At 40.6% G+C, this 21746-nt stretch overlaps 1 protein-coding gene across 1 annotated transcript in view; it reads right to left on the bottom strand.

The window, feature by feature from the left end:
- Window positions 1-21160, bottom strand: part of LOC134323060 (chromodomain Y-like protein 2) — a 46247-nt gene extending 25087 nt beyond the window's left edge. The window contains exons 1-2 of the mRNA XM_063004478.1: window positions 21104-21160; window positions 1976-2537 (exon numbers count right to left, since the gene is read on the bottom strand). Of these exons, the coding sequence (XP_062860548.1) occupies window positions 1976-2537; window positions 21104-21127 (586 nt within the window). The 5' untranslated portion in view covers window positions 21128-21160. The remainder of the gene's footprint in view (window positions 1-1975; window positions 2538-21103) is intronic.
- Between the last annotated feature and the right edge of the window lie 586 nt (window positions 21161-21746).

The raw sequence follows: 21746 nt of genomic DNA, 5'->3' as shown, positions 1-21746 counted from the left end.
CCAGCTGGTTAATAATACTACAGAGATTTGGGTTTGAATGTCAGTTTACTAGCATAAAAGGCCACTACATAAGCCAAGCGTCCAGTTTTATTGTATTAGCATTTTAAACAAGTTTAACATTAAAAAATGCATTTCACTATAGATGCAAATCAAAGCTTCTTCATGTATCAGTCTTTTTAAAGAAGTATTTTTCATTTTAAACTTTACACAGAAGGGGTGTGGGTGGGATGCTAATACAAGGATGCTATTTAGAGCCGCTCAGGTGGCGCGGCGGTAAAGTACGCTAGCGCACCAGAGTTAGGGTTTTGAATACATCGTATCGAATCTCAGCTCTGCCTTGCCGACTGAGCTGGGCGGCAGCATGAACAACGATTGGCTGTTGTTCAGGGTTAGGGGTAAGAAAGTCGGATCATAGGTCTTCGGAACTGGTGCGACTGCGGCCCCTGCTGGCTGACTGATGGCACCTGCACAGGGTTGAGGAATAATGCTGATGGGGGTGTGGCCCTCCGTACACAGTGCCCGTCAAGTGTATGAACTCGACTCGTGCAGGTGAAAAATGCAGTCTGTACTGACTGTACGTGCCGGAGGGTCAGTTGAGAGGCGTCCTCAGTCAGCGGTGAAGGGTTGAATCAGTTTAGAGGACGCATTCAGGTTAATTGGACACGACTAGATTAGGCGGGAAAAACTGGGGGAAAAAAATTTATTAAAAAAAAGGATGCTATTTAGATTTAATCCATAAACAGTTTAATAAAGTAATAAAAACACCTACATTGACTATATACAATGCCTCTTATAAATTAAATCCTAATAATAAATAAGTTACCATACAGATTTAACATTACTGGCAACAAAGTAACAGATTGACCAATAGTGCGTGTTGTATGTTTATGTGATTGACCAATCATGGTGTGCAAATAGGCGGGACCTACAGAGAAGAGTAAAGCAATGCAGAAAACTAGGGATGCATCGATACCATTTTTTCCCCAACCGAGTACAAGTACATGTATTTTTGTACTTGCTGATACCAATACCTATTTAGAATACTGTTTTTTTAAAACAAAAACACACGTGAGAAGTGACGAGAAGTTTAATGATACCACGTCCAAAAATGCACGTCAACAAGTAGCGAGTGATCAAAGTGTTTGTGCGCTGATGTGATGAAATCAAGGAGAAAAAATAAATGAATCTGAGTGGATTTGGCAACACGAATAGCATGGATTGTTCTATAGTGAGTTGGAGGTTAATAAATATTTTTGCAATGTTGGTGTTTTGTTGTTATGTTTTGTAGAGAACGATCAGGTCAGAAATACTGTAAAACGTGTGTGTGTGTGCCGGTGTATTCTGATATAAACTATATTATCCCCCTGTCCCACCGGTTTACACTCCTCTCCTGCGTTTCCCCTCACACCGTATCCTGCGTTCTCATTGGCTGTTCGACATGTCACTCATTCCCAGTCGCACGTCTCAGATCAGATATCTGACGTGCTAGAAAACTCGAGCGCTCGGCGAGCCGGTCGGATCGAGTTGTTGGATAGTTCACACTTAGCGATCGAGAGCCGAGTTTTGAGAGCCGAGCGAACGCCGAGTTGCTCCCGAGCCGGCAAATCTAGCACCGACCAGTCACCGAGCGAAAATCAGGGCAAAAATCGTGTAGTGTGAACCAGGCATCACGCAGCAACGTGCACTAGGCACACGGTATCGGATGTTTAGTATCGGAGCCTCGTTTGCGAGTACGAGTACAAGTTAATGAGCGCGGTATCGGGCAAATACCCGATACCAGTATCGGTACTCGTGCATCTCTACAGAAAACACATACACAATGTTTGTTCACTGTAGAAAGTAAAAGTGAAACATTAAAACAAAACGCAAACCTCCATATTTTAGGCAGTTTAGAAATCCCAGCCGTAAGTATTTCTTTTTTACTCTCAAGAAGACCACATGTCTGGGAAAAGGAGGAGAAGTAAAGCAGCCTTACCTAATTCATTTACTGGTGGTACTGCCCTTCTGCTCTTCTCCATATCTCCCATCATCCTTTCCACTCTGCTGCTCGGGACCCCCTGTGTCCTGGCAGTAGTCCTATAATGCATCGTGTTCATGTCTCCATTCTGAAGTCCATTAGTAGGAGCCCTGATGAGTGGAACAAACTGAAGTCCTGCTTTTACTCCCCTGTAAGACATAGTTTTGCTCATTCTGTCCCCAGGCGCTTTCCCACCGCTCATTTTTCTCGGTTTGGGCGGGACACCTGGGCCCGGTCCCGATCCTGGGCCCGGACCCCCTCCTGCACTAGTCCTTTTCTTTTTGCGTGTTTCTCTGTGGGATTTGGATGAGTCATGGACTCTTGGCTGTGTGCTGGGTTTGGATGATTTGGAGTGTCGATCTTGCAGATGGAGGCTGTTGAACTGATCAATGAACTCCTCACAGTGCAGCAGGTGGTGCTCGGGCTCCCATGTGTCCTCTTTGCTCTCGTAGCCTTTCCATCGGATCAGATATTCCCACTTGCCCTTTTTGTTCTTTCGCTTGTCTACGATCCGCTCCACCTGTAACCAAACAGTACACAAGGAAATATTAAGGAGGTCCAGTTATACAATACGGTCAAATACAGGGGTTGGACAAAATAACTGAAACACCTGTCATTTTAGTGTGGGAGGTTTCATGGCTAAATTGGACCAGTCTGGTGGCCAATCTTCATTAATTGCACATTGCACCAGTAAGAGCAGAGTGTGAAGGTTCAATTAGCAGGGTAAGAGCACAGTTTTGCTCAAAATATTGCAATGCACACAACATTATGGGTGACATACCAGAGTTCAAAAGAGGACAAATTGTTGGTGCACGTCTTGCTGGCGCATCTGTGACCAAGACAGCAAGTCTTTGTGATGTATCAAGAGCTACGGTATCCAGGGTAATGTCAGCATACCACCAAGAAGGACAAACCACATCCAACAGGATTAACTGTGGACGCAAGAGGAAGCTGTCTGAAAGGGATGTTCGGGTGCTAACCCGGATTGTATCCAAAAAACATAAAACCACGGCTGCCCAAATCACGGCAGAATTAAATGTGCACCTCAACTCTCCTGTTTCCACCAGAACTGTCCGTCGGGAGCTCCACAGGGTCAATATACACGGCCGGGCTGCTACAGCCAAACCTTTGGTCACTCGTGCCAATGCCAAACGTCGGTTTCAATGGTGCAAGGAGTGCAAATCTTGGGCTGTGGACAATGTGAAACATGTATTGTTCTCTGATGAGTCCACCTTTACTGTTTTCCCCACATCCGGGAGAGTTACGGTGTGGAGAAGCCCCAAAGAAGCGTACCACCCAGACTGTTGCATGCCCAGAGTGAAGCATGGGGGTGGATCAGTGATGGTTTGGGCTGCCATATCATGGCATTCCCTTGGCTCAATACTTGTGCTAGATGGGCACGTCACATTGCCAAGGACTACCGAACCATTCTGGAGGACCATGTGCATCCAATGGCGGTGCCGTGTATCAGGATGACAATGCACCAATACACACAGCAAGACTGGTGAAAGATTGGTTTGATGAACATGAAAGTGAAGTTCAACATCTCCCATGGCCTGCACAGTCACCAGATCTAAATATTATTGAGCCACTTTGGGGTGTTTTGGAGAAGCGAGTCAGGAAACGTTTTCCTCCACCAGCATCACGTAGTGACCTGGCCACTATCCTGCAAGAAGAATGGCTTAAAATCCCTCTGACCACTGTGCAGGACTTGTATATGTCATTTCCAAGACGAATTGACGCTGTATTGGCCGCAAAAGGAGGCCCTACACCATACTAATAAATTATTGTTGTCTAAAACCAGGTGTTTCAGTTATTTTGTCCAACCCCTGTATATGTGACCACTGACCGTGAGCTTGTTGGACATCCTACTTAAAATCCACAGGTTTAAATACGGATTGCAACACCTATACCTACACCTTTGTGGCTCCACTCTTCTAGGAAGGCTTTTTTACAGAATAGTGGGTGTTTGTGGGAATTTGTGCCCAAGTCTATATATAGGACTGAAGTTGGACAAAAGTGACATTCCAATTCATATCGAAGGTGTTCAGTAGGGTGCAAGGCAGTGGATTTAGTCCACCCCTAACTTCTCAAATCTTTGTGTCTTCTTAGCAAGTCCCCAAAAACTGTTGCTGAAGTAAAACAAATACAGTGGAACCTCCATTTAACGGACCTCTATTTAAAGGATTTCGGATTTAACAGACAAAATCTGAAAAACCAAATGCCCGGTCCGATTGTTCAAAATTCCCGCAAGAAACGTCCCAAGACCATTAGTTCAGTAACTGTCCACTAGCAGGCGCACATATCTCTGTTTACATGAGTGATAGGCTTATTTTGTCAGGAGGCTCACTTTGTTCTCGCCTTTTTCTCTGTGTTTTATGCTTAATTTTTGCAAGTTCTAGTGCTTAGTTATGCACCAGCACTGCTTCAGTAGCCACCACCAGTTTCAGAATGATAGATACTGAGTCTGCACTATTCGATCACGGCAAAAAAAAAAAAAAAAAAAAAAAAAAAAAAAAAAAAAAAATCTTTACCACACAAGGTAAATGAAATTTCTCCCTAGTAGTACAGTACACCAATTTTAATACAGTGGAACCTAAATTTAACGGACTAAAGGGGGGAGCACTGGCACGTAAAATGCAATTGTCTGAAACAGACTTTTTTCCAGGGGGTGCAAAAATTTACAAAAATACAGCACTAATGTCCACAAATGTGCTAAACATGCAAATATGATAAACAGTAAAATGACCATTGTAAATATATATGTACAGATGTAATGTTAAACCTGTAAATAAATATTAAAATTGGTGTACTGTAGTACCGGGGAGGAATTTCAGTTATTTTGTGTGGTGGAGGAGATGTTTTTTGAGGTGATCGTATAGTGGGGAGTATCTATTATTCTGAGTGTGAAGCACTGCTGGTTGCTACTGGAGCGGCGCTGGTGCATAACTAAGCACTAGAACTTGCAAAAATTAAACATAAAACACAGAGGGAAAAAGCGAGAACAAAGTGAGCCTCCCGACAAAGTAAAGCCCATCGCTAATGTAAACAGACAGATGTCTCCAGCTAGCGGACAATTACAAAACGACTGGCCTTGGTATGCTTCTCTCAGAAATTTTAAACAATCAGACGGGTCGTTAGGTTTTCCAGATTTTGTCCGTTAAATTGAAATCCGTTAACTCTTAAACTCAGTAATTAAAATTGGTGCCCACATACTTTTGGCCATAGGTGTGTTTGTATGTAAACTAGAGATGCACCGATTGCAATTTTCTTGGCTGATTCCGATCGCCGATTTTTTAAACATATAACCGGCCAATTCCGGAAACTTCTTATATCTCAAAACAAAAATGTGCGTTGGGTTATAGGACAAACCTTTCTTTTCACAAACCTCTGAATAAAATGAGCGATACTTTTACTTTTCCACAAGAAAACAAGTGCGCCAGGTAATGCAAACAAAAAATCAAGATGTTGAAATGCCCATTGTAAAACTAATTGCCGCCTTTTTTTTCAACTGACTTGTAAAAGGCTGAGTGTGTGAAATGATACAAGAATAAATAATCTGGGTAGCCCAACGGCAGAATATTCTTATCAAAGGTGTTCAGTAGGGTGCAGGGCAGTGGATTTAGTCCATCCCTAACTTCTCAAATCTTTGTGTCTTCTCAGCAAGTCCCCAAAAACTGTTGCAGAAATAAAACAAATATAACAATTTTATATTATTGATTTTCTACATCTGTTAGCAATAAGTGTGGCTTAAACTCTGTAATTAAAATGGTATCCACATACTTTTGCCCATAGGTGTCTTTGTATTTACTTATTTAAACTAGAAATGCACCAGTTGCAATGTACAGAAAAGTAAGTCTGCTTGGGCTCAGGTAATGTCTCAAATTCCTAAAGCCTGTATCCTCGACTACAGAAAATTGTATTTAATGCTATGATTTTCCTTGTACTTGCTTTCGTCTTTTCGTTGCGATAGCAGGGGACGCTGGCTTGTGCCCGGCTCTTCGCTCTCGTTAGCTTTAGCTTTAACGTCTTTGCCTTTGTTCGCTTTGTCAAATGCCGCATATTTAGCGGGGTGAAGCAGTTTTAAATGTCTTATTAAATTTGTTGTTCCGAATGTTTTTGGAGTTGTTCCTGCACTACTTACTTTCGCCGCGTGTATTTGCGTGCGCGCAGGTATAAATGTGAACAGGTGTTCTGTCGATTTATCCTACCCATCGAGATGTGCTACCGAGCATGCGCACATCTGTTTTAAGTCGTTAAGTGAAACGCCTATAACTTCGTGAAATGCCTATAATTAATATAGATCTATCGAGATAGTTTATAATAAGATACACATCTATCGAAATGTGACACCTGTAGTCTAGTTTAAATAAGAATAAATCGATAAAACTCACAAATATTTACTTTATAAATCTGGGCTAAGGTAGAAAATAAGGTTTGATAATCGACTGTCGATCGATCGGTGCTCTAATTTAAACCCAGTTGTATTATTATTATTTTTTTCATTTACGATTTACCACCGCTTATTATTGTCAGGGTTACAGTGGGTCTAGTTTTCTCTGAATCAGTAACACATGTTGGACAGGATGCCAATCACATTTGCATGTATACACCCCCCCCCCCCCCCCCCCCACTTGTAATATTTAGGTTATTTTTTAATGTTTTTTAGGTGCCAAACATGGTTTGGGTTTAAACTATAACAATGCATGGCTACCTTTGGAGTATTTCCTGGCATACATAACCATAAGACAAAAGAGAAAAAAAGACGTTCATACTGAACAATCCTATTAAGAAAACCTTTTAATACTGTGTTGTGAAGAAACATGACTGGGAAATACTGTTCTAAATGACCATATAAAACCTATAAATACCTAAAACAGTCAAGTTACCAGACAATATCTTTACTTTGTAAATCAAGTTATTTACTGTAGCTATAAAAAAGTTTAACTGTGTTAATTAATACAGTCCGTGTAAACGCTTAGTCCATATAAATATCAGATACAAATGTGTTTTCAAAAAACTACAATCACCACAAATATAAATCATGTTTACAACAATGCGACTGAATAACCTGAATAAACTGCTGAGATGAAACATTACGCAGCAAACGAGTTTAGCTCCTTTCTCAAACAGTACCGGAGGGAAACCAAAAGACATGTGGTTTTGACGGACAGGTCTAGCAGCCAATGGAAATATCGTTAAAGAGATTGCGTAATTTTTCATCTTTTCATTGGTCATATTGATATTCGCTGTTATGGACAGACAGAGATTTATACCCACAACAATCAACACGTAAAAAAAAAATAAAAAAATGAAAACTGCTAAAAGTGGAGATACGTGTTTTTCATCGGACAGCGACGATATATTTTTTTTCTGTTCGACTGTGCTGGCGGGCCACAAGTAATGCAATTTAAGACAGAAGATGCGGGCCGTATAAAATCCGACCGGACATTGGACATGCCTGGCCTAGACTGAAATGGCGCAAATTTCTTTCTAGAAGAGTGGAAACTGATATATTAGCATGGGTGGAGTGAAGCTTAATAGTTTTGGAACACTATGTCTGAAAAACTGAATGTCAGGTGTCCTCATAGTTTTTGCCACATTTGACAATATCTCGTGTGAAAAATGAAACATTTTGTACCCATATCTGTTTATATCTCATTTGTTCATCCCTCCTGTATACATTAGTGTCACACCAGCACCATAAATGAAAACATTCTGTTTCTGTACTCTGTTGGAAGCTTTCAATCCTGTTATGAAACATCTTGAACCAGAAGCAGTCGCTGCGTGGAGCAGATAAGCGCCTATTGATGCTGTTTAACAGCCCTATCTCACTGTTCCCTTTAACACCATGCTAAAGTTTAGGATAGGATAAGGATAAGAACCATCCGCTAAATGAGTGTAGGTCACAGCGCTGCACGGTTAAACGTTTTCTTCAGCTGAACACATTTTAGGCTACAACGTCCCTAGTACGAACTAGGTCCCAGGCAGTTACTACGGTGCTGCTAGTGTACTTTTATCATAGTGACATGTAAAACACTTTTATAAACACCTTTATATTCTTCTCTTATTAGTGTACCCTCCTATGTCACTATGACCTATGACTATCACCTTATTTAAAAGCATAGGTTGGACTATAATGAACTGAGTGTACTGTGATTAATGGATTAAACAGCTTGTTAGAAAAGCCTGTTGGGGACAGTGCAGTAATAGCATCCTAATCCTTTAATTAAGAAGAAAATTAAAGACAGTTCCTTCCTGTTCTTTACATAATTTACCTAAAGCAGTAGTGGTATTTACACTGTGAGTTAAGCCCTCCAATAGTACAGGAACAACACAGAAACAACAAGTATTCAGTATTTATTGTAAAAAGTTTATTGTGCCGTGGCACTAAACCCATCTTGAACTTTTGGGAGGCTGTCATGAAGCTCTCTACATAGACAACATTATCATAGTGTGCAGGTGGTAGACTGGCCTGCCTGCAGTCCAGACTTATCACCTATTGTAAAGTTACATATACATTATATATCTAAAAGTATGAAGACACCTGAGGCATGAGCTTGCTGGACATTCTATGAGTTAATAAAAGTTGCCATTCACCCCTACTCCCCTTTGTGGCTACACAAGCCCCCACAATTCCAGCAAATCTATCCAGAACATTCAGAAATGTATTTCCATTTAGTTAAAAGGGCATTGGTGAGGTCAGACAGTGATGGCGAATGTAAAAACCTGGCAATCACTGTTTTAGTTTATCCCTGGGGCATTCACTGGGGTTGAGTCCAGGGCTCTTGGCAGGCCACTGGAGCACCTCCACACCACTTCCACACAAATTGTCAAATCACGTCTTTATGGACCCTGCTTTGTGAAAGAGTCATGCTGGATCTGGAAAGAACCGTTCCCAAAATTTCAAAATAAAAGCATATATTAATTTTTATATAATTAATTGAACAAAATGGTAAGCAGTGGGTGTGGCAGAAACACCTAAACTTTGTCATTATGTGGGTTGTGTAGCAACAACAAAAATATATTCATAGCCGCTTTGCCCAGCACTTGGCTTGAGCTATGCGGTAAAACATCACTAGTGTTCCACGACACGAACATCCATTTGTGTGAAATAACCATTAAATCCACTCTAAAAGTGGCCACATATATCTGTGTTCAACTGTTTTTACTTCACTGTGGTGGTTTTACTTTTAAACTTGTCTTATGCAGCTCAGGGCTCCTGAGAATTAGCTTCTTGGGAGAGTCGGAAAACCTTAAAGTAAAACTTAACGTGGCTCAATGTTCTAAAAGTCGACATTGGAACACTAAATGTCTCTCTGTTATTACTGGTTATGAGTGCTCTGTACTGCTGAAATCCCTCACTCATTGTTTTAGTACAACAAACCACGTTGAGCGTTGTTCAAACTTGTCTGGGTCGCTGTTACCACGTTATATCAAACAGTTCGTCTCATTGGAGGCGCTTTAAAAATATCGGCGTCAAACTGGCTCAAAATTCAATCAAGTGAACTATAAAAGAAGGAATTGCAGCGTCAAGCACCATAAGAAACAACGGCACAGCAGAGCAAAAGCGGTTTTGCAAATTCTCATTTAACAGCATCAAAACCTCTACAACCTGACACGCATACAGATGACCCAACAGTTCGAGCTAAAAACCTGAGCATTCTCTTTTTTTGGTGAAAACACGCTGAACCGATTCAAAATCAAGTTCGAGAATCGAAACAGAGCCTGTTCTGGGTCAGTGGAAAAGGGGTAGGAAAGCTGCAAAACACATTGTGTATTTTGCAGTGTGTGATGCTGGTCGAAACTAGATTGTGGGTTGCATTAACACTGTTTAAAAACAGATCTAGAGCTTACTGTTTCAGATTTCTGCATTTCGGTCTCCTTTTTAACTTATTTTAGCCAGTTTTGAAAATGTAAGGATCCTAAGTTATAAAAAGAACAGTTCTGAGAAAGGTCATGAAAGGAGTATTTTGGTCAACCAGGCGTGGTGCTTCTAGGAAGATGTTACAGCAGTCAAATGACCAACGCTCAACACTTCTAGTGTTCCAGGTTGGTGAATTAGCAGTTAAAAATGAATTACAGAGTTTATTTATTGCTACAATGTTTGCTGTTAGAATGATCAGCAAAGCATTGTATTACTGTAAAGGAGGATTATCATATTTGTACTTAAAAATCTAATGCAGGCCGTTCAGGTGGCGGAGCACACCAGAGCTGACATTTTGAACTTGTTGGTTCGAAACTCAGCTCTGCCATCCGGCTGGGCTGGGCGGCTATATGAACAACAACTGGCTCGTTGTTCATACAACAAACTGATGCAATTAAGTAGGGATGTAACGATACACTCTACCCACGATGCGATGCGATTCACGATACTGGGTTCACGATAAGATTTTTTCCCGATTTTTTAAACTGAAATTGAAGACAAATTATGACAAAGTTTCCTTTTATTATTTCTCTTAAAAAAATAAAATAAAATACTGTATTTGTAATTATCTTTTATTTATCTAAATAATGGATGCCCTTTTTTTCTGAGGTAGGTACAAACTATGCAAAACAATTTCGAATTAAGCCCAGTTTGGCAACCAGGCATATAGCGCCAGTGATGTCAACCAGGCGAGGTGTATAGCGCCAGTGCCCTCTAATGTTTATAGTGAATATCGATTCATTATACATGTCAAATCGATATGAATCATGGAATTTTTGAATCGTTATTAACTGTCTTGTGGTGCATCGTTACATCCCTACAATTACGACCTCTGCTGGCTAATTTATGGCGCCTGCACAGAGTCGAGGAATAATGTGGACTGGGTATGGCTCTCTGTACACAAAGCTGATCCGCATATTAACTCACCTCGTGCAGGTGAAAAGATGCAGTCGGCTACTGCACATGTGTAAGAGGGGGCGTGCGACAGTCTTTCTCATCTCAATCAGAAGTGGGCATTAGTAGAGAGGAGAAATGGGGGAAAATGCAATCTTAAAATCTAATGCTGTGGAGTTGCAAGAGGGTGGTAAACGAGGGTGCATGTTGCGACCCCTGGTATAAAATCTGGTATGAACCAACCAAAGTGCTACTGTGCCTCAAACCGCAGATCATTTTAATCCTGGGGATGAGGGGAATGAGTCACAGCACACAGCGCATCAAACCAATGTCTGTGACAGTCTGCACTTCTTACATCATTACGTATGCAGTTATAAATGATTATGGACACATTACACACTAGAGATGGAACGATCGATCGGCTATAAATCGATATCGGCCGATTTTTAATCAAAATATGCTATCGGCGATCGGCAATATTTCCCAAATGTAGCCGATCCAATCGTGTGATATATAAAGACCACGTTAAGCTTAACAGCTCAGTGGATTGATCCAGACTTTGAGCTATCATCACATCACCATTCATCAACCATCGTACAGAAACCATCGTGAAAGCTCTTCACGACCTAAAATAACATAAGTAACGTTGTGCATCATACATAGTTCAGGATCATCTGCTCTGACTGACAGAAAACTTTTAGCTCCACAGACAGAACGAGTCTGACTCGGTTACCACTCTGTGGTGATAGCAGTTTAATTAAGCTTTTTAATGTAAGAGAGTCACACAAAATGTTCTGTAGTAGCTGGTGTTTATTTAAAACCACGACATTAATTAATAACAGTAAACACGGAGAGATAACTGAGAAAAGAAACTTACGATTCACATAAAATGAATCAACTCATGAATCACTTATATCGATACTGTGAACAGAGCGTCTCTCTTAAAGACACACACACGTCGTTGCTTTTGTCACCGGTTTATCTTCACTGTTAGACCTATTTTTAAGGGTTTTTTCAGACTGAACTGTATAACATCTAACGTGCGTGTGAGCGTGGTCAGTTAGACTAATGAGATATGTCTCCCGTGGGTGAAAAATGAATTGCTTTAGTTTTAGAAGTAAAAAAATCTCACAACACCCCCTGGTCAGGCCCCCCCCAACCGATCGGTATCGGCCGATCGCTCTGAAAAGAAATCGGAGATCGAAATCGGCGTCAAAAACCCCGATCGGTACATCTCTATTACACACCTGTACATCATTTGCTTTAGCATTACAGTAAAAGCTGATCTAACTGCACGACTGATCAGACTATGAAGTGCTCCAGCTGTTTAAGCATTTACATTTGGTATATAATAGAAAATACAAGTCTAATATCTTAAATCAACTTGATCAATCTTCATGATTTGATTGCTGGACATCAGAGTTTTTGGAAAACAGTGTTGGAGCACGAGCTCTGTTTCATTTTTCATCGTATGGCTGAGGTAATGAATGAATTAGCCTTTGTGGCATATCCAATCTTATTAATTTACCTCATTCTTTCTTCTCTTCACAAGTGTGAATTACAATCTGATTTATCAATTGAGCTTGCAGTTAACATGAATAACCAAGAGCACCGCTGTAACTGCCCAAACGGCATCTGTGACGATTCAAATCCTCGAACGATCGATATTAACTCCATATGGACTGCACAGACTTGCTTAAAATGCAGAAGAATTCCACCCACACACTCAAATTCCTCTAATAATCCTTACACGTCTTCTTACCTCAGGTTGTTCTGTTCACAAGAAAGCAAATTTGGATTGTTGTTCAGTTTTGTTCAATTTGAAAGATGGAACTGACATCAAATATAGACTAGACCTAAATACAGACGTAAAATGAGAGTCCAAGCTTTCTAATGGTATCCACATGTACCACATCCTTTAGTGGTAAAATAGCCACAGCTCCATTGGGAATGCTCTTACAAAATTTTGGAGTGTGTGACCATTCAGTCAATAGTGCACTTAGCCGGTCAGGCACTAAAATTGGAAAAAAATGCCTGGCTCGCAATCAATATTCCAATCCATCCCAAAGGTGTTCAGTGGGGTTAAGGTCAGGGCTCTGTGCAGGCCACTGGAGTTTCTTCACACCAAATGTGTCAAATTATGTCTTTATGGATCTCGCTTAATGCTGGATGTAGGGCTGCAACTATCGATTAATTTTGTAATCGAGTATTCTATCGATTATTCCAGCGATTAATCGAGTAATCGGATAAGAAATACTTTTGCTTTAATAATTGTTTATTAGGATTTTACCTAGGGATGCATCTATACCATTTTTTCCCAACCGAGTACGAGTACAAGTACATGTATTTTTGTACTTGCCGATACCGATACTGATACCGATACCTATTTAGAATACCGTTTTTTTTTAAACAAAAACACACGTGAGAAGTTTAATGATACCACGTCCAAAAATGCACGTCAACAAGTAGCGAGTGATCAAAGTGTTTGTGCGCTGACGTGATGAAATCAAGGAGGAAAAATAAATGAATCTGAGTGGATTTGGCAACACGAATAGCATGGATTGTTCTGTAGTGAGTTGGAGGTTAATAAATATTTTTGCAATGTTGGTGTTTTGTTGTTATGTTTTGTAGAGAACGATCAGGTCAGAAATACTGTAAAACGTGTGTGTGTGCCGGTGTATTCTGATATAAACTATATTATCCCCCTGTCCCACCTGTTTACACTCCTCTCCTGCGTTTCCCCTCACACCGTATCCTGCGTTCTCATTGGCTGTTCGACATGTCACTCATTCCCAGTCGCACATCTGAGATCAGATATCTGACGTGCTAGAAAACTCGAGCGCTCGGCGAGCCGGTCGGATCGAGTTGTTGAGTTGTTCACACTTTGCGATTGAGAGCCGAGTTTTGATCGCCGAGCGAACGCCGAGTTGCTCCCGAGCCGGCAAATCTAGCGCCGACCAGTCGCGGAGCGAAAATCAGGGCAAAAATCGTGTAGTGTGAACCAGGCATAACGCAGCAACGTGCACTAGGCACACGGTATCGGATGTTTAGTATCGGAGCCTCGTTTGCGAGTACGAGTACAAGTTAATGAGCGCGGTATCGGTTTAACGTCATGTTTTTACACTTTTGGCAACATTCATGACAGGAACGGTAGTTTATCTTCACACAAGGTTCATCAGTTCTCAAGGTTATATCGAACACATTCGTGGACAATTTAGTATCTCCAATTCACCTCACTTGCATGTTTTTGGACTGTGGGAGGAAACCGGAGCACCTGGAGTAAACCCACGCAGTCACGGGGAGAACATGCACACAGAAAGGACCCGGACCGCCCGACCTGGGGATCGAATCCAGAACCTGCTTGCTGTGAGGCGACAGTGCTACCCACTTAGCCACCGTGCCGCCCTTGCTTTAATAAAGAGCAAAAGTAAATACATATACGATTAAATATAACATGTCTCTTAAAACACTGTACATTTTTATTCCTCGCATACAGGACAGTTTAAAGAGAACATTTTGAAATGCAAAAACAAATACATAAAAAATAAATCGAATTACTTTTAAAATGTATACAGGCAACCTAAAACCAAGGCATAAATAATAATAAACAATAATACATAAACATTGCCTTTGATTTGTGCAACTTTCAGAACTAAAAGTTTCAGCTACAGCTCACGCAGAACATAAAGCTTTAATGTTTTGTTGGGAGGCTTTGTGGCATTTGTAGGAGGCAAAAAAACTATCTTTCAGGATTGCATCTCCTAGATGAGGTAGATTTGGCGTTTGTGTGCATAAATGTGTGTTTGTCTAAGCCTTCAAATAAACCAGTGGTGGCTGCAATGAAGAAAAGTAAACGCATCAACAAGACGCTCTGATGGTGTGGATGTTGTTCTGAGTTCTCGTTTTTTCAAGCTTAAAATGATCTCAAACTTTGTCGTTTTCTCTGTCCAGTCTCCTGTGTTTGCCCCTCGCTATTTTCTCTCTCTCCATTTTGCAGTCCGCGGCATCAAACCTCGGCTGCGTCCTAAATCGCAATTTCATACTTAACAGTACGAAGGAGCAGCGAGCGTGTCCTCATTCGTTGAACTGTACGCCAAAAGTACCCGGTTTAAGTCCTGTTTAAGTATGGGATTTGGGATGCAGCCCTCGGCTTCTTCACGTCACCTTGTCCACAGCGTGAACACGTTGTGCAAAAGTGAAAGTTGTCCGCGCGAAACACGGTGAGCTGTATATAGTTGTATGGACTAAACGATGCCATGATTTTTAGTAATCGAATTACTCGAGTATCTCCAGGAACAGTTTCAGCCCTAGCTGGATGAGAAAAGTGTTGTTCCCAAACTGGTTTTAAGCATATCTAATCCATCCTATACACCTTTTAGTCATGAGTATGAATGATAAAAACCTTATCAGAGTGTGTCAGATGCAGAAGAATTCCAAGTATAAAAGAGGAGAAATGTAGACAAACAAGATGTTCCAGCAATGACGGCACCAAGTTTTATAAACATGTTTATACCAGCATACAATGGAGCTCTCAGGTAAAAAGAAAACCCATCTGTTTTGGGGTGGGGTCAACATGGGGTATAATGAACATGAATAACTTTAGATAAGGGGAAAGAAAACAATTCCATATTTTGCACAAATGTGGTAAAAGCGTCTACAAGGCACGCTGTAGCCTAGCGGTTAAGGTACTGAACTAGTAATCAGAAGGTTGCTGGTTCAAGCCTCACCACTGCCAGGTTGTCACTGTTGGGCCCTTGAGCAAGGCTCTTAATCCTTAATTGCTTAGACTGTATACTGTCTCTGTACTGTAATGCCAAGTTCACACTACACGACTTTCCAAGTCATCAGGTCGCTGTACAGGTCACACTACACAACTGGATCTCTTCTAATCGGGAGTCTTTCAAGTGGGTGTGGCTTTCACACTACGCGACTGATCGGCGATAGGGGGTTTCACACTACACGATCTATCACCAACTGGAATCGCAGACGAGTTTCTCTGGTCTCCCAAACTACGTTCTGTCACAAAAACAAACGCGAGAAATGACTAAAGGTTTTATGATACCACGTCCAAAAATGCACGTCAACAAGTTTGTGCGCTGATGTGCAACGTAAAATCAAGGAGAAAAAATAAATGAATCTGAGTGGATTTGGCTACGTGAACAGCATGGATTCTTCTATAGTGAGTTGGAGGTTAATAAATATGCAATGCAGCATGGGTATTATGTTTGGTAGAGAACGATAAGGTCAGAAATACTGTAAGACTTGTGTGTGTGCCGATGTATTCTGATATAAACTATATTAAGCCCCTGTCCCACCTTTCTACAACTCCTCCCCTGCGTTTCCCCTCACACCGTATCTTGCGTTTTCATTGGCTGTTCGACATAGCACTCATCGCCAGTTTGGAAACTCAGATTCAGATATTCGACATGCTAGAAATCTCGCTTTGGCGTGCCGGTCGGATCTAGTTGTTGAGTAGTTCACACATAGCGATTGAGAGCCGAGTTTCGATCGCCGAGTGAACGCCGAGTTGCTCCCGAGCCGGCAAATCTAGCGCCGACCAGGCATAAGTCGCTTTGGATGAAGGCATCTGCTAAATGCCAAGAATGAAATGAATAAAGTAAAGGTCAAGCACTGATCTTTTAAACAGTGTAGATTTTATCTCTCATAATATTGCATTGCTTCTCATTTTATTTCCGTAAGATATGTAATCATACAAAAAATACAAAGTGTGAAAATGTTTCATTAGCATAAGATTAGTTTTATGAGTCTGACATCCATCCCCATTACATTAAGACCTTCAACTGTGACTGAATAGAACACAAGGAATTGAGGGTAAAGGGTCTTGCTCAGTGGCACAACAGCTGGAACTTGGCAGTGGTGGAGCTTGAACCAGCAACCTTCTGAATACTAGTCCAGCAACTTAACTGCTGAGCTACCACTGCTCATTAGGACTATAGTAAAATCACTGATCATCAGTGTAACAACAGCTATACATCACCGGTCTAAAAACTACCATGTCAAAGGTGTAACAAAAATTTTCAAAATTGTGTCATAACAATTTTTATCATCCATAACTATTACGATCGTATCAACCATTCCCACCATGAGTGTAACAATCACCCGAATTAAAGTGAAAAACCTCACCTATCATGAGTATAAAAACCACTCCCATCATAAATGTGACAACCATCTCAATTAAAAATGTAACAAATCATTTCAGTTACACACTGATGACCAGGACATCATGACCACCCACTAACATGCCGCCAGAACAACTTCTAGCTGACAAAACATGGACTCCACAAAACATCTGGCGGAATTCTGTGGTATCTGGTATCAAGCAGGTTACATTACCAGCAGGTCCTTCAACTTGAACTGTACATTAAGAAGAGAATTGTCCAGAGTGCATTCTGGAGGCTACTCTTCTGTGAGTCATGATGCACACATGCCTGGCTGTCAGCACGATCTTAAAGAAAACAGTGTTCCTCAGACAAGTCAATAATCTTTCATTGTTGTGACCAAGAGTTAGCATGGGCAGTCTGACTTACAGTCTGACAGTTATTACAAAACAGTCATTGCCATGCACATCTTGTCCTATTGTTTAATAGATGAAACAGCTCTTATCATTAGTGTAATAACCACCCTCATTAAAGGTAACACTCATCCTCAACAGACATACTTCATTGTCAAAATAACATCCAATTTTATTGCAGGTTTTTCTTAAAATATGACAAAAGAAATCCAAGCTGGGTTCTTTTTTGTTTCCATACAGATAGAGCTAGTTTAACTGAACCCATAAGACTTAGCCACAAGCATTACAACACAGCCGTCCAGAAAGCTTTGCACAAACTTACGCAACCTTAGGTCCCCAACATAATCAGTACAAACAACTAGTATAAGTATAAGTACTAAAACAGTCATCTTTTTTGGCAAGGTTGAAACGAAAACCCAACTGACAATTTTAATAAAAGTTACATTTGCCTTTGATGCAAGACTCACCAAAAACTGCCAATATTCAGAAGCTTCTAGAACACAACTAGCACAACTGTCCACAGTTAAGTCAATAATAGAGATAGTAGCATAGAGACTCTTCTATAAGAAAGAAGTCCCTGCATCAAATCATCAACTTAAACCTTGACACAAAGAAAAAGCTCTCATTTTCTGGTCAGATCAAACAAAGATTTAGTTATTTGACCAGATTAACCAGAATTGTTTGGTTTAAATGTTTTACCATGGCATTTTCAAACACCACTGTAATTGCTGTCAAACATGATGGTAGCAATACTATGCTCTGGAGCTGTTTTGCTGCCTGTTAAACTAGTGCATTGCAGACAATCTTTACCTCAACCCTAGCAAGAATACACTAAATGGCCATAAGTACTGAGTTTAACCATGAATAAAATGTTATTAACCAAAAATAAATGTTATTAAAATAGTGACATTTATGTGACCTTTTTAACAATAACAACAGCCACTCTTTTGAGAAGGCTTCTCTCAAGACTTTAAAGTATGTGTGTAAGAATTTGTGCCCATTCAGTCAAAACAGCATTTGTATGACTGGGCAATGATGTTGGTCAGGAAAGCCTCAATTGATGTTCCAGTTTATTCCAAAGCTGTCAAGTGGGGCTGAGGTCAGAGCTCAGTGCGGTCCACTGGAGTGTTTGTAGTTTCCTTATAGACCTTAATTTGGGCACAAGGGTACAATCATGCTGGAACAGTAAATGGTCATTTCTAAACTACTGCTGATATATCACACCTGTTAGCAATTGTTGTGGTTAAAACACACAAATTACAAAAATTAGAAGGGGTGCCCCAATACTTTTGTCCAGATAGTTTAGGTGGACAGTACAGAATGGTGAAAGATCCAGAAGCTTGTTCAGTAAGCCAGGTGTTACTAACAAAATGAAAATGTAAAGTGTGACCAAATAATTCATCAATTTTAGGATTTTGGACAAATAAGCAGGTTTATTCATTCAGTTCAAAGGGAAAACAGAGACAAGAGTCATTGAATTCTCAAGACTTCTATGACAAGTCCTCTACAATTGTATGTAACAACCACACACGTTCTCTGATGTTCTCTGTAATCCAGACTGTCCTCACATCTCTTCTGTCTCTGACTCTCTTCTATTGGCTGTTAGACAATTGTTGTGGTTGAAACACATAAATTCAAACATTAGAAGGGGTGCCCCAATACTTTTGTCGATATAGTGTAGGTGGACAGTACAGAAATTGTCAAATCTGGTTAAACTCTGACAAGAAGAATGGTCAAAGATCCAGAAGCTTGTTCAGTGTTCCAGGTGTTACTAACAAAATGAAAATGTAAAGAGTGAAATGACAAAAAACCTTTTTGGACGAATGAGTAGGTTTATTCGTTCAGTCCAAAGGGAAAACAGAGGCAGAAGTCACTGAATTTTCAAAACCTCAATGGCATAAGTCCTCTACAATAGTAAATAACAACCACACACGTTCTCTGATGCATCTTGTTGACATTAACAAAACAACACATTGCCACAGGTGTAAATTTCCCAAAACTACATCTCTGAGGTAAAAAGTCACCAACACGTCTTGTTTCATATTTTCCGAACTTTGTTCACAACCCGAAATTCGTTAATATTAACAAGTAACCATGAAGAGAAACTGAGTTAATAACACTATGGTAAATACGTGGAAAGAAACTGAAACATGGATGCCATGACATCTCCATTCTACCATCTAAGTCATGCCAGACGCTGTTTGTGGTGCTACATTGGACTGAAAGGTTGAAAGACGTGCCGACATTTGCTTTGGAAACACTTCTTCTCGTGAAACACGGTTTGTAATCAGTTTTTTCGGAATAATTAGAAGATGACACAAGTTGTTAAAGCGTGATGTGATGAGGTGTCAAAATGTCGGTGAGTAGAAGCAAAGAATCAGTCAAGTAATCCAGACTGTCTTCACATCTCTTCTGTCTCTGACTCTCTTCTATTGGCTGTTAGACAATTGTTGTGGTTGAAACACATTAATTCAAACATAAGAAGGGGTGCCCCAATAATTTTCTTCTGATAGTTTAGGTGGACACTAAAGAAATTGTCAAATCTGGTTAAACTCTGACAAGAAGAATGGTGAAAGATCCAGAAGCTTGTTCAGTGTGTCAGGTGTTACTAACTAAATAAAAGTGTAAAGTGTGAAGGGAAAAACATCAAAATTATTTATCAATTTTTGGACTTTAAACAAATGAGTAGGTTTATTCATTCAGTCCAAAGGGAAAAACAGAGGTAAAAGTCATTAAATTCTCAAGACTTCCATGACACAAGTTCTCTACAATTGTATGTAACAACCACACACGTTCTCTGATGCATCTTGTTGACATCAACAAAACAACACATTTCCACAGGTGTAAATTTCCCAAAACTACATCCCTGAGGTAAAAAGTCACCAAGTTGTGTTGTTTGACATTTTCCAACTTTGTTCACAACCCAAAATTCGTTAATATTAACAAGTAACCATGAAGAGAAACTAAGAGTTATTAACATTACGGTAAATACGTGAAAAGAAACTGAAACATGGACGCCATGACATCTCCATTCTACCATCTAATCATGCCAGACGCTGTTTGTGGTGCTACATTGGACTGAAAGCTTGAAAGACGTGCCGACATTTGCTTTGGAAACACTTCTTCTCATCAAACGCGGTTTGTAATCAGTTTTTTCGGAATAATTAGAAGATGACACAAGTTGTTAAAGCGTGATGTGATGATGTGTCAAAATGTCAGTGAGTAGAAGCAAAGAATCAGTCAAGTAATCCAGACTGTCTTCCCATCTCTTCTGTCTCTGACTCTCTATTAGTGGAATTTGAAAAGAAAAAGTCGGTTTTTTTGCCAGATTAAACAAATCATATTTAATATAGATCTGCTCCATAAATGTACAGATGTATAATATAATAATATATAATAATATATCGATTATGCTTCATCCTGACTATAAGGTTCATCAATCTCATGGCACTTTTGTGACATTAAAAAGCAACCTCAGGAGTTTAAATCTCAAGGCGGATTTACCCAACACATTCAGAAGCATTCTCAATCTCTTCAGCAATAAACAAGCCTGAATAAATAATACAAGACTAAAAAAAGTCAACCCTGTCTATCAGATCGGGCGTCTCACACAGGGTCTCATGAGTTCCACCCCCGTTAAAGGGCTTCACGGCGAGCTTTTTCAGTCCCTGAGCGCCTCCTCTCACTTCCTAATTCCTCCATTCTCAATCTATAAGAAGTGAACGCACAGTACCTCGTACAGCTCCCCCGAAGCCATGCTCTGGTCTGGAACCGGGACAGACCCGCAGCTACTGGGGCTGTCACGCCGTGTGTGAAGCGCAGAGCAGACGTGATATTAGACGAGCTGTGTGTGTGTGTGTATGTGTGTTGTTCTCACTCGCACTCGCAGCCGCAGTCAGCAGCAGATCGACAGGCAGATTTAATCGAACCCGGATGGGCTCAGAAGGATCACTCGATCGCGCCCTCGCTTCCAATCAACGAGCAGAGATGAGCAGGGCGGTGCTGCACGCGGGGAGAAGACAGTCAGCCGTGGGCGTCGCTAGACCCAATTTACTCAGCCACTTGACCCACGTGATCACCGTGTGAAATACAGCCTGATCGAAATTCATCCCACTTTTACAACAGTCCAACTTTTCATCTGTCAAATTAGGGCAATCAGTAAAATGAATATATAAATTCAATACTATATAACTAACTAAACTAAACTATGTAGTCTGGGTGTTGTTCCAACTGCCAATTTTAACATTGCAACTAGGTACTGATAGTAGCACTTGGCTAGGGTGGCTCAGTGGGTAGGGTTGCCAACCGTCCCGTAAAATACGGAAGCGTTCCTTATTTGGAAACTAAACTTCGTGTTCCGTATTGAACTGATACGG

Source organism: Trichomycterus rosablanca, chromosome 11, assembly GCF_030014385.1.
Source record: "Trichomycterus rosablanca isolate fTriRos1 chromosome 11, fTriRos1.hap1, whole genome shotgun sequence".
Lineage (NCBI taxonomy): Eukaryota > Metazoa > Chordata > Actinopteri > Siluriformes > Trichomycteridae > Trichomycterus > Trichomycterus rosablanca.
The sequence above is the reverse complement of the archived record's forward strand: the minus strand, read 5'-3'. Positions and strand labels throughout refer to the sequence as shown.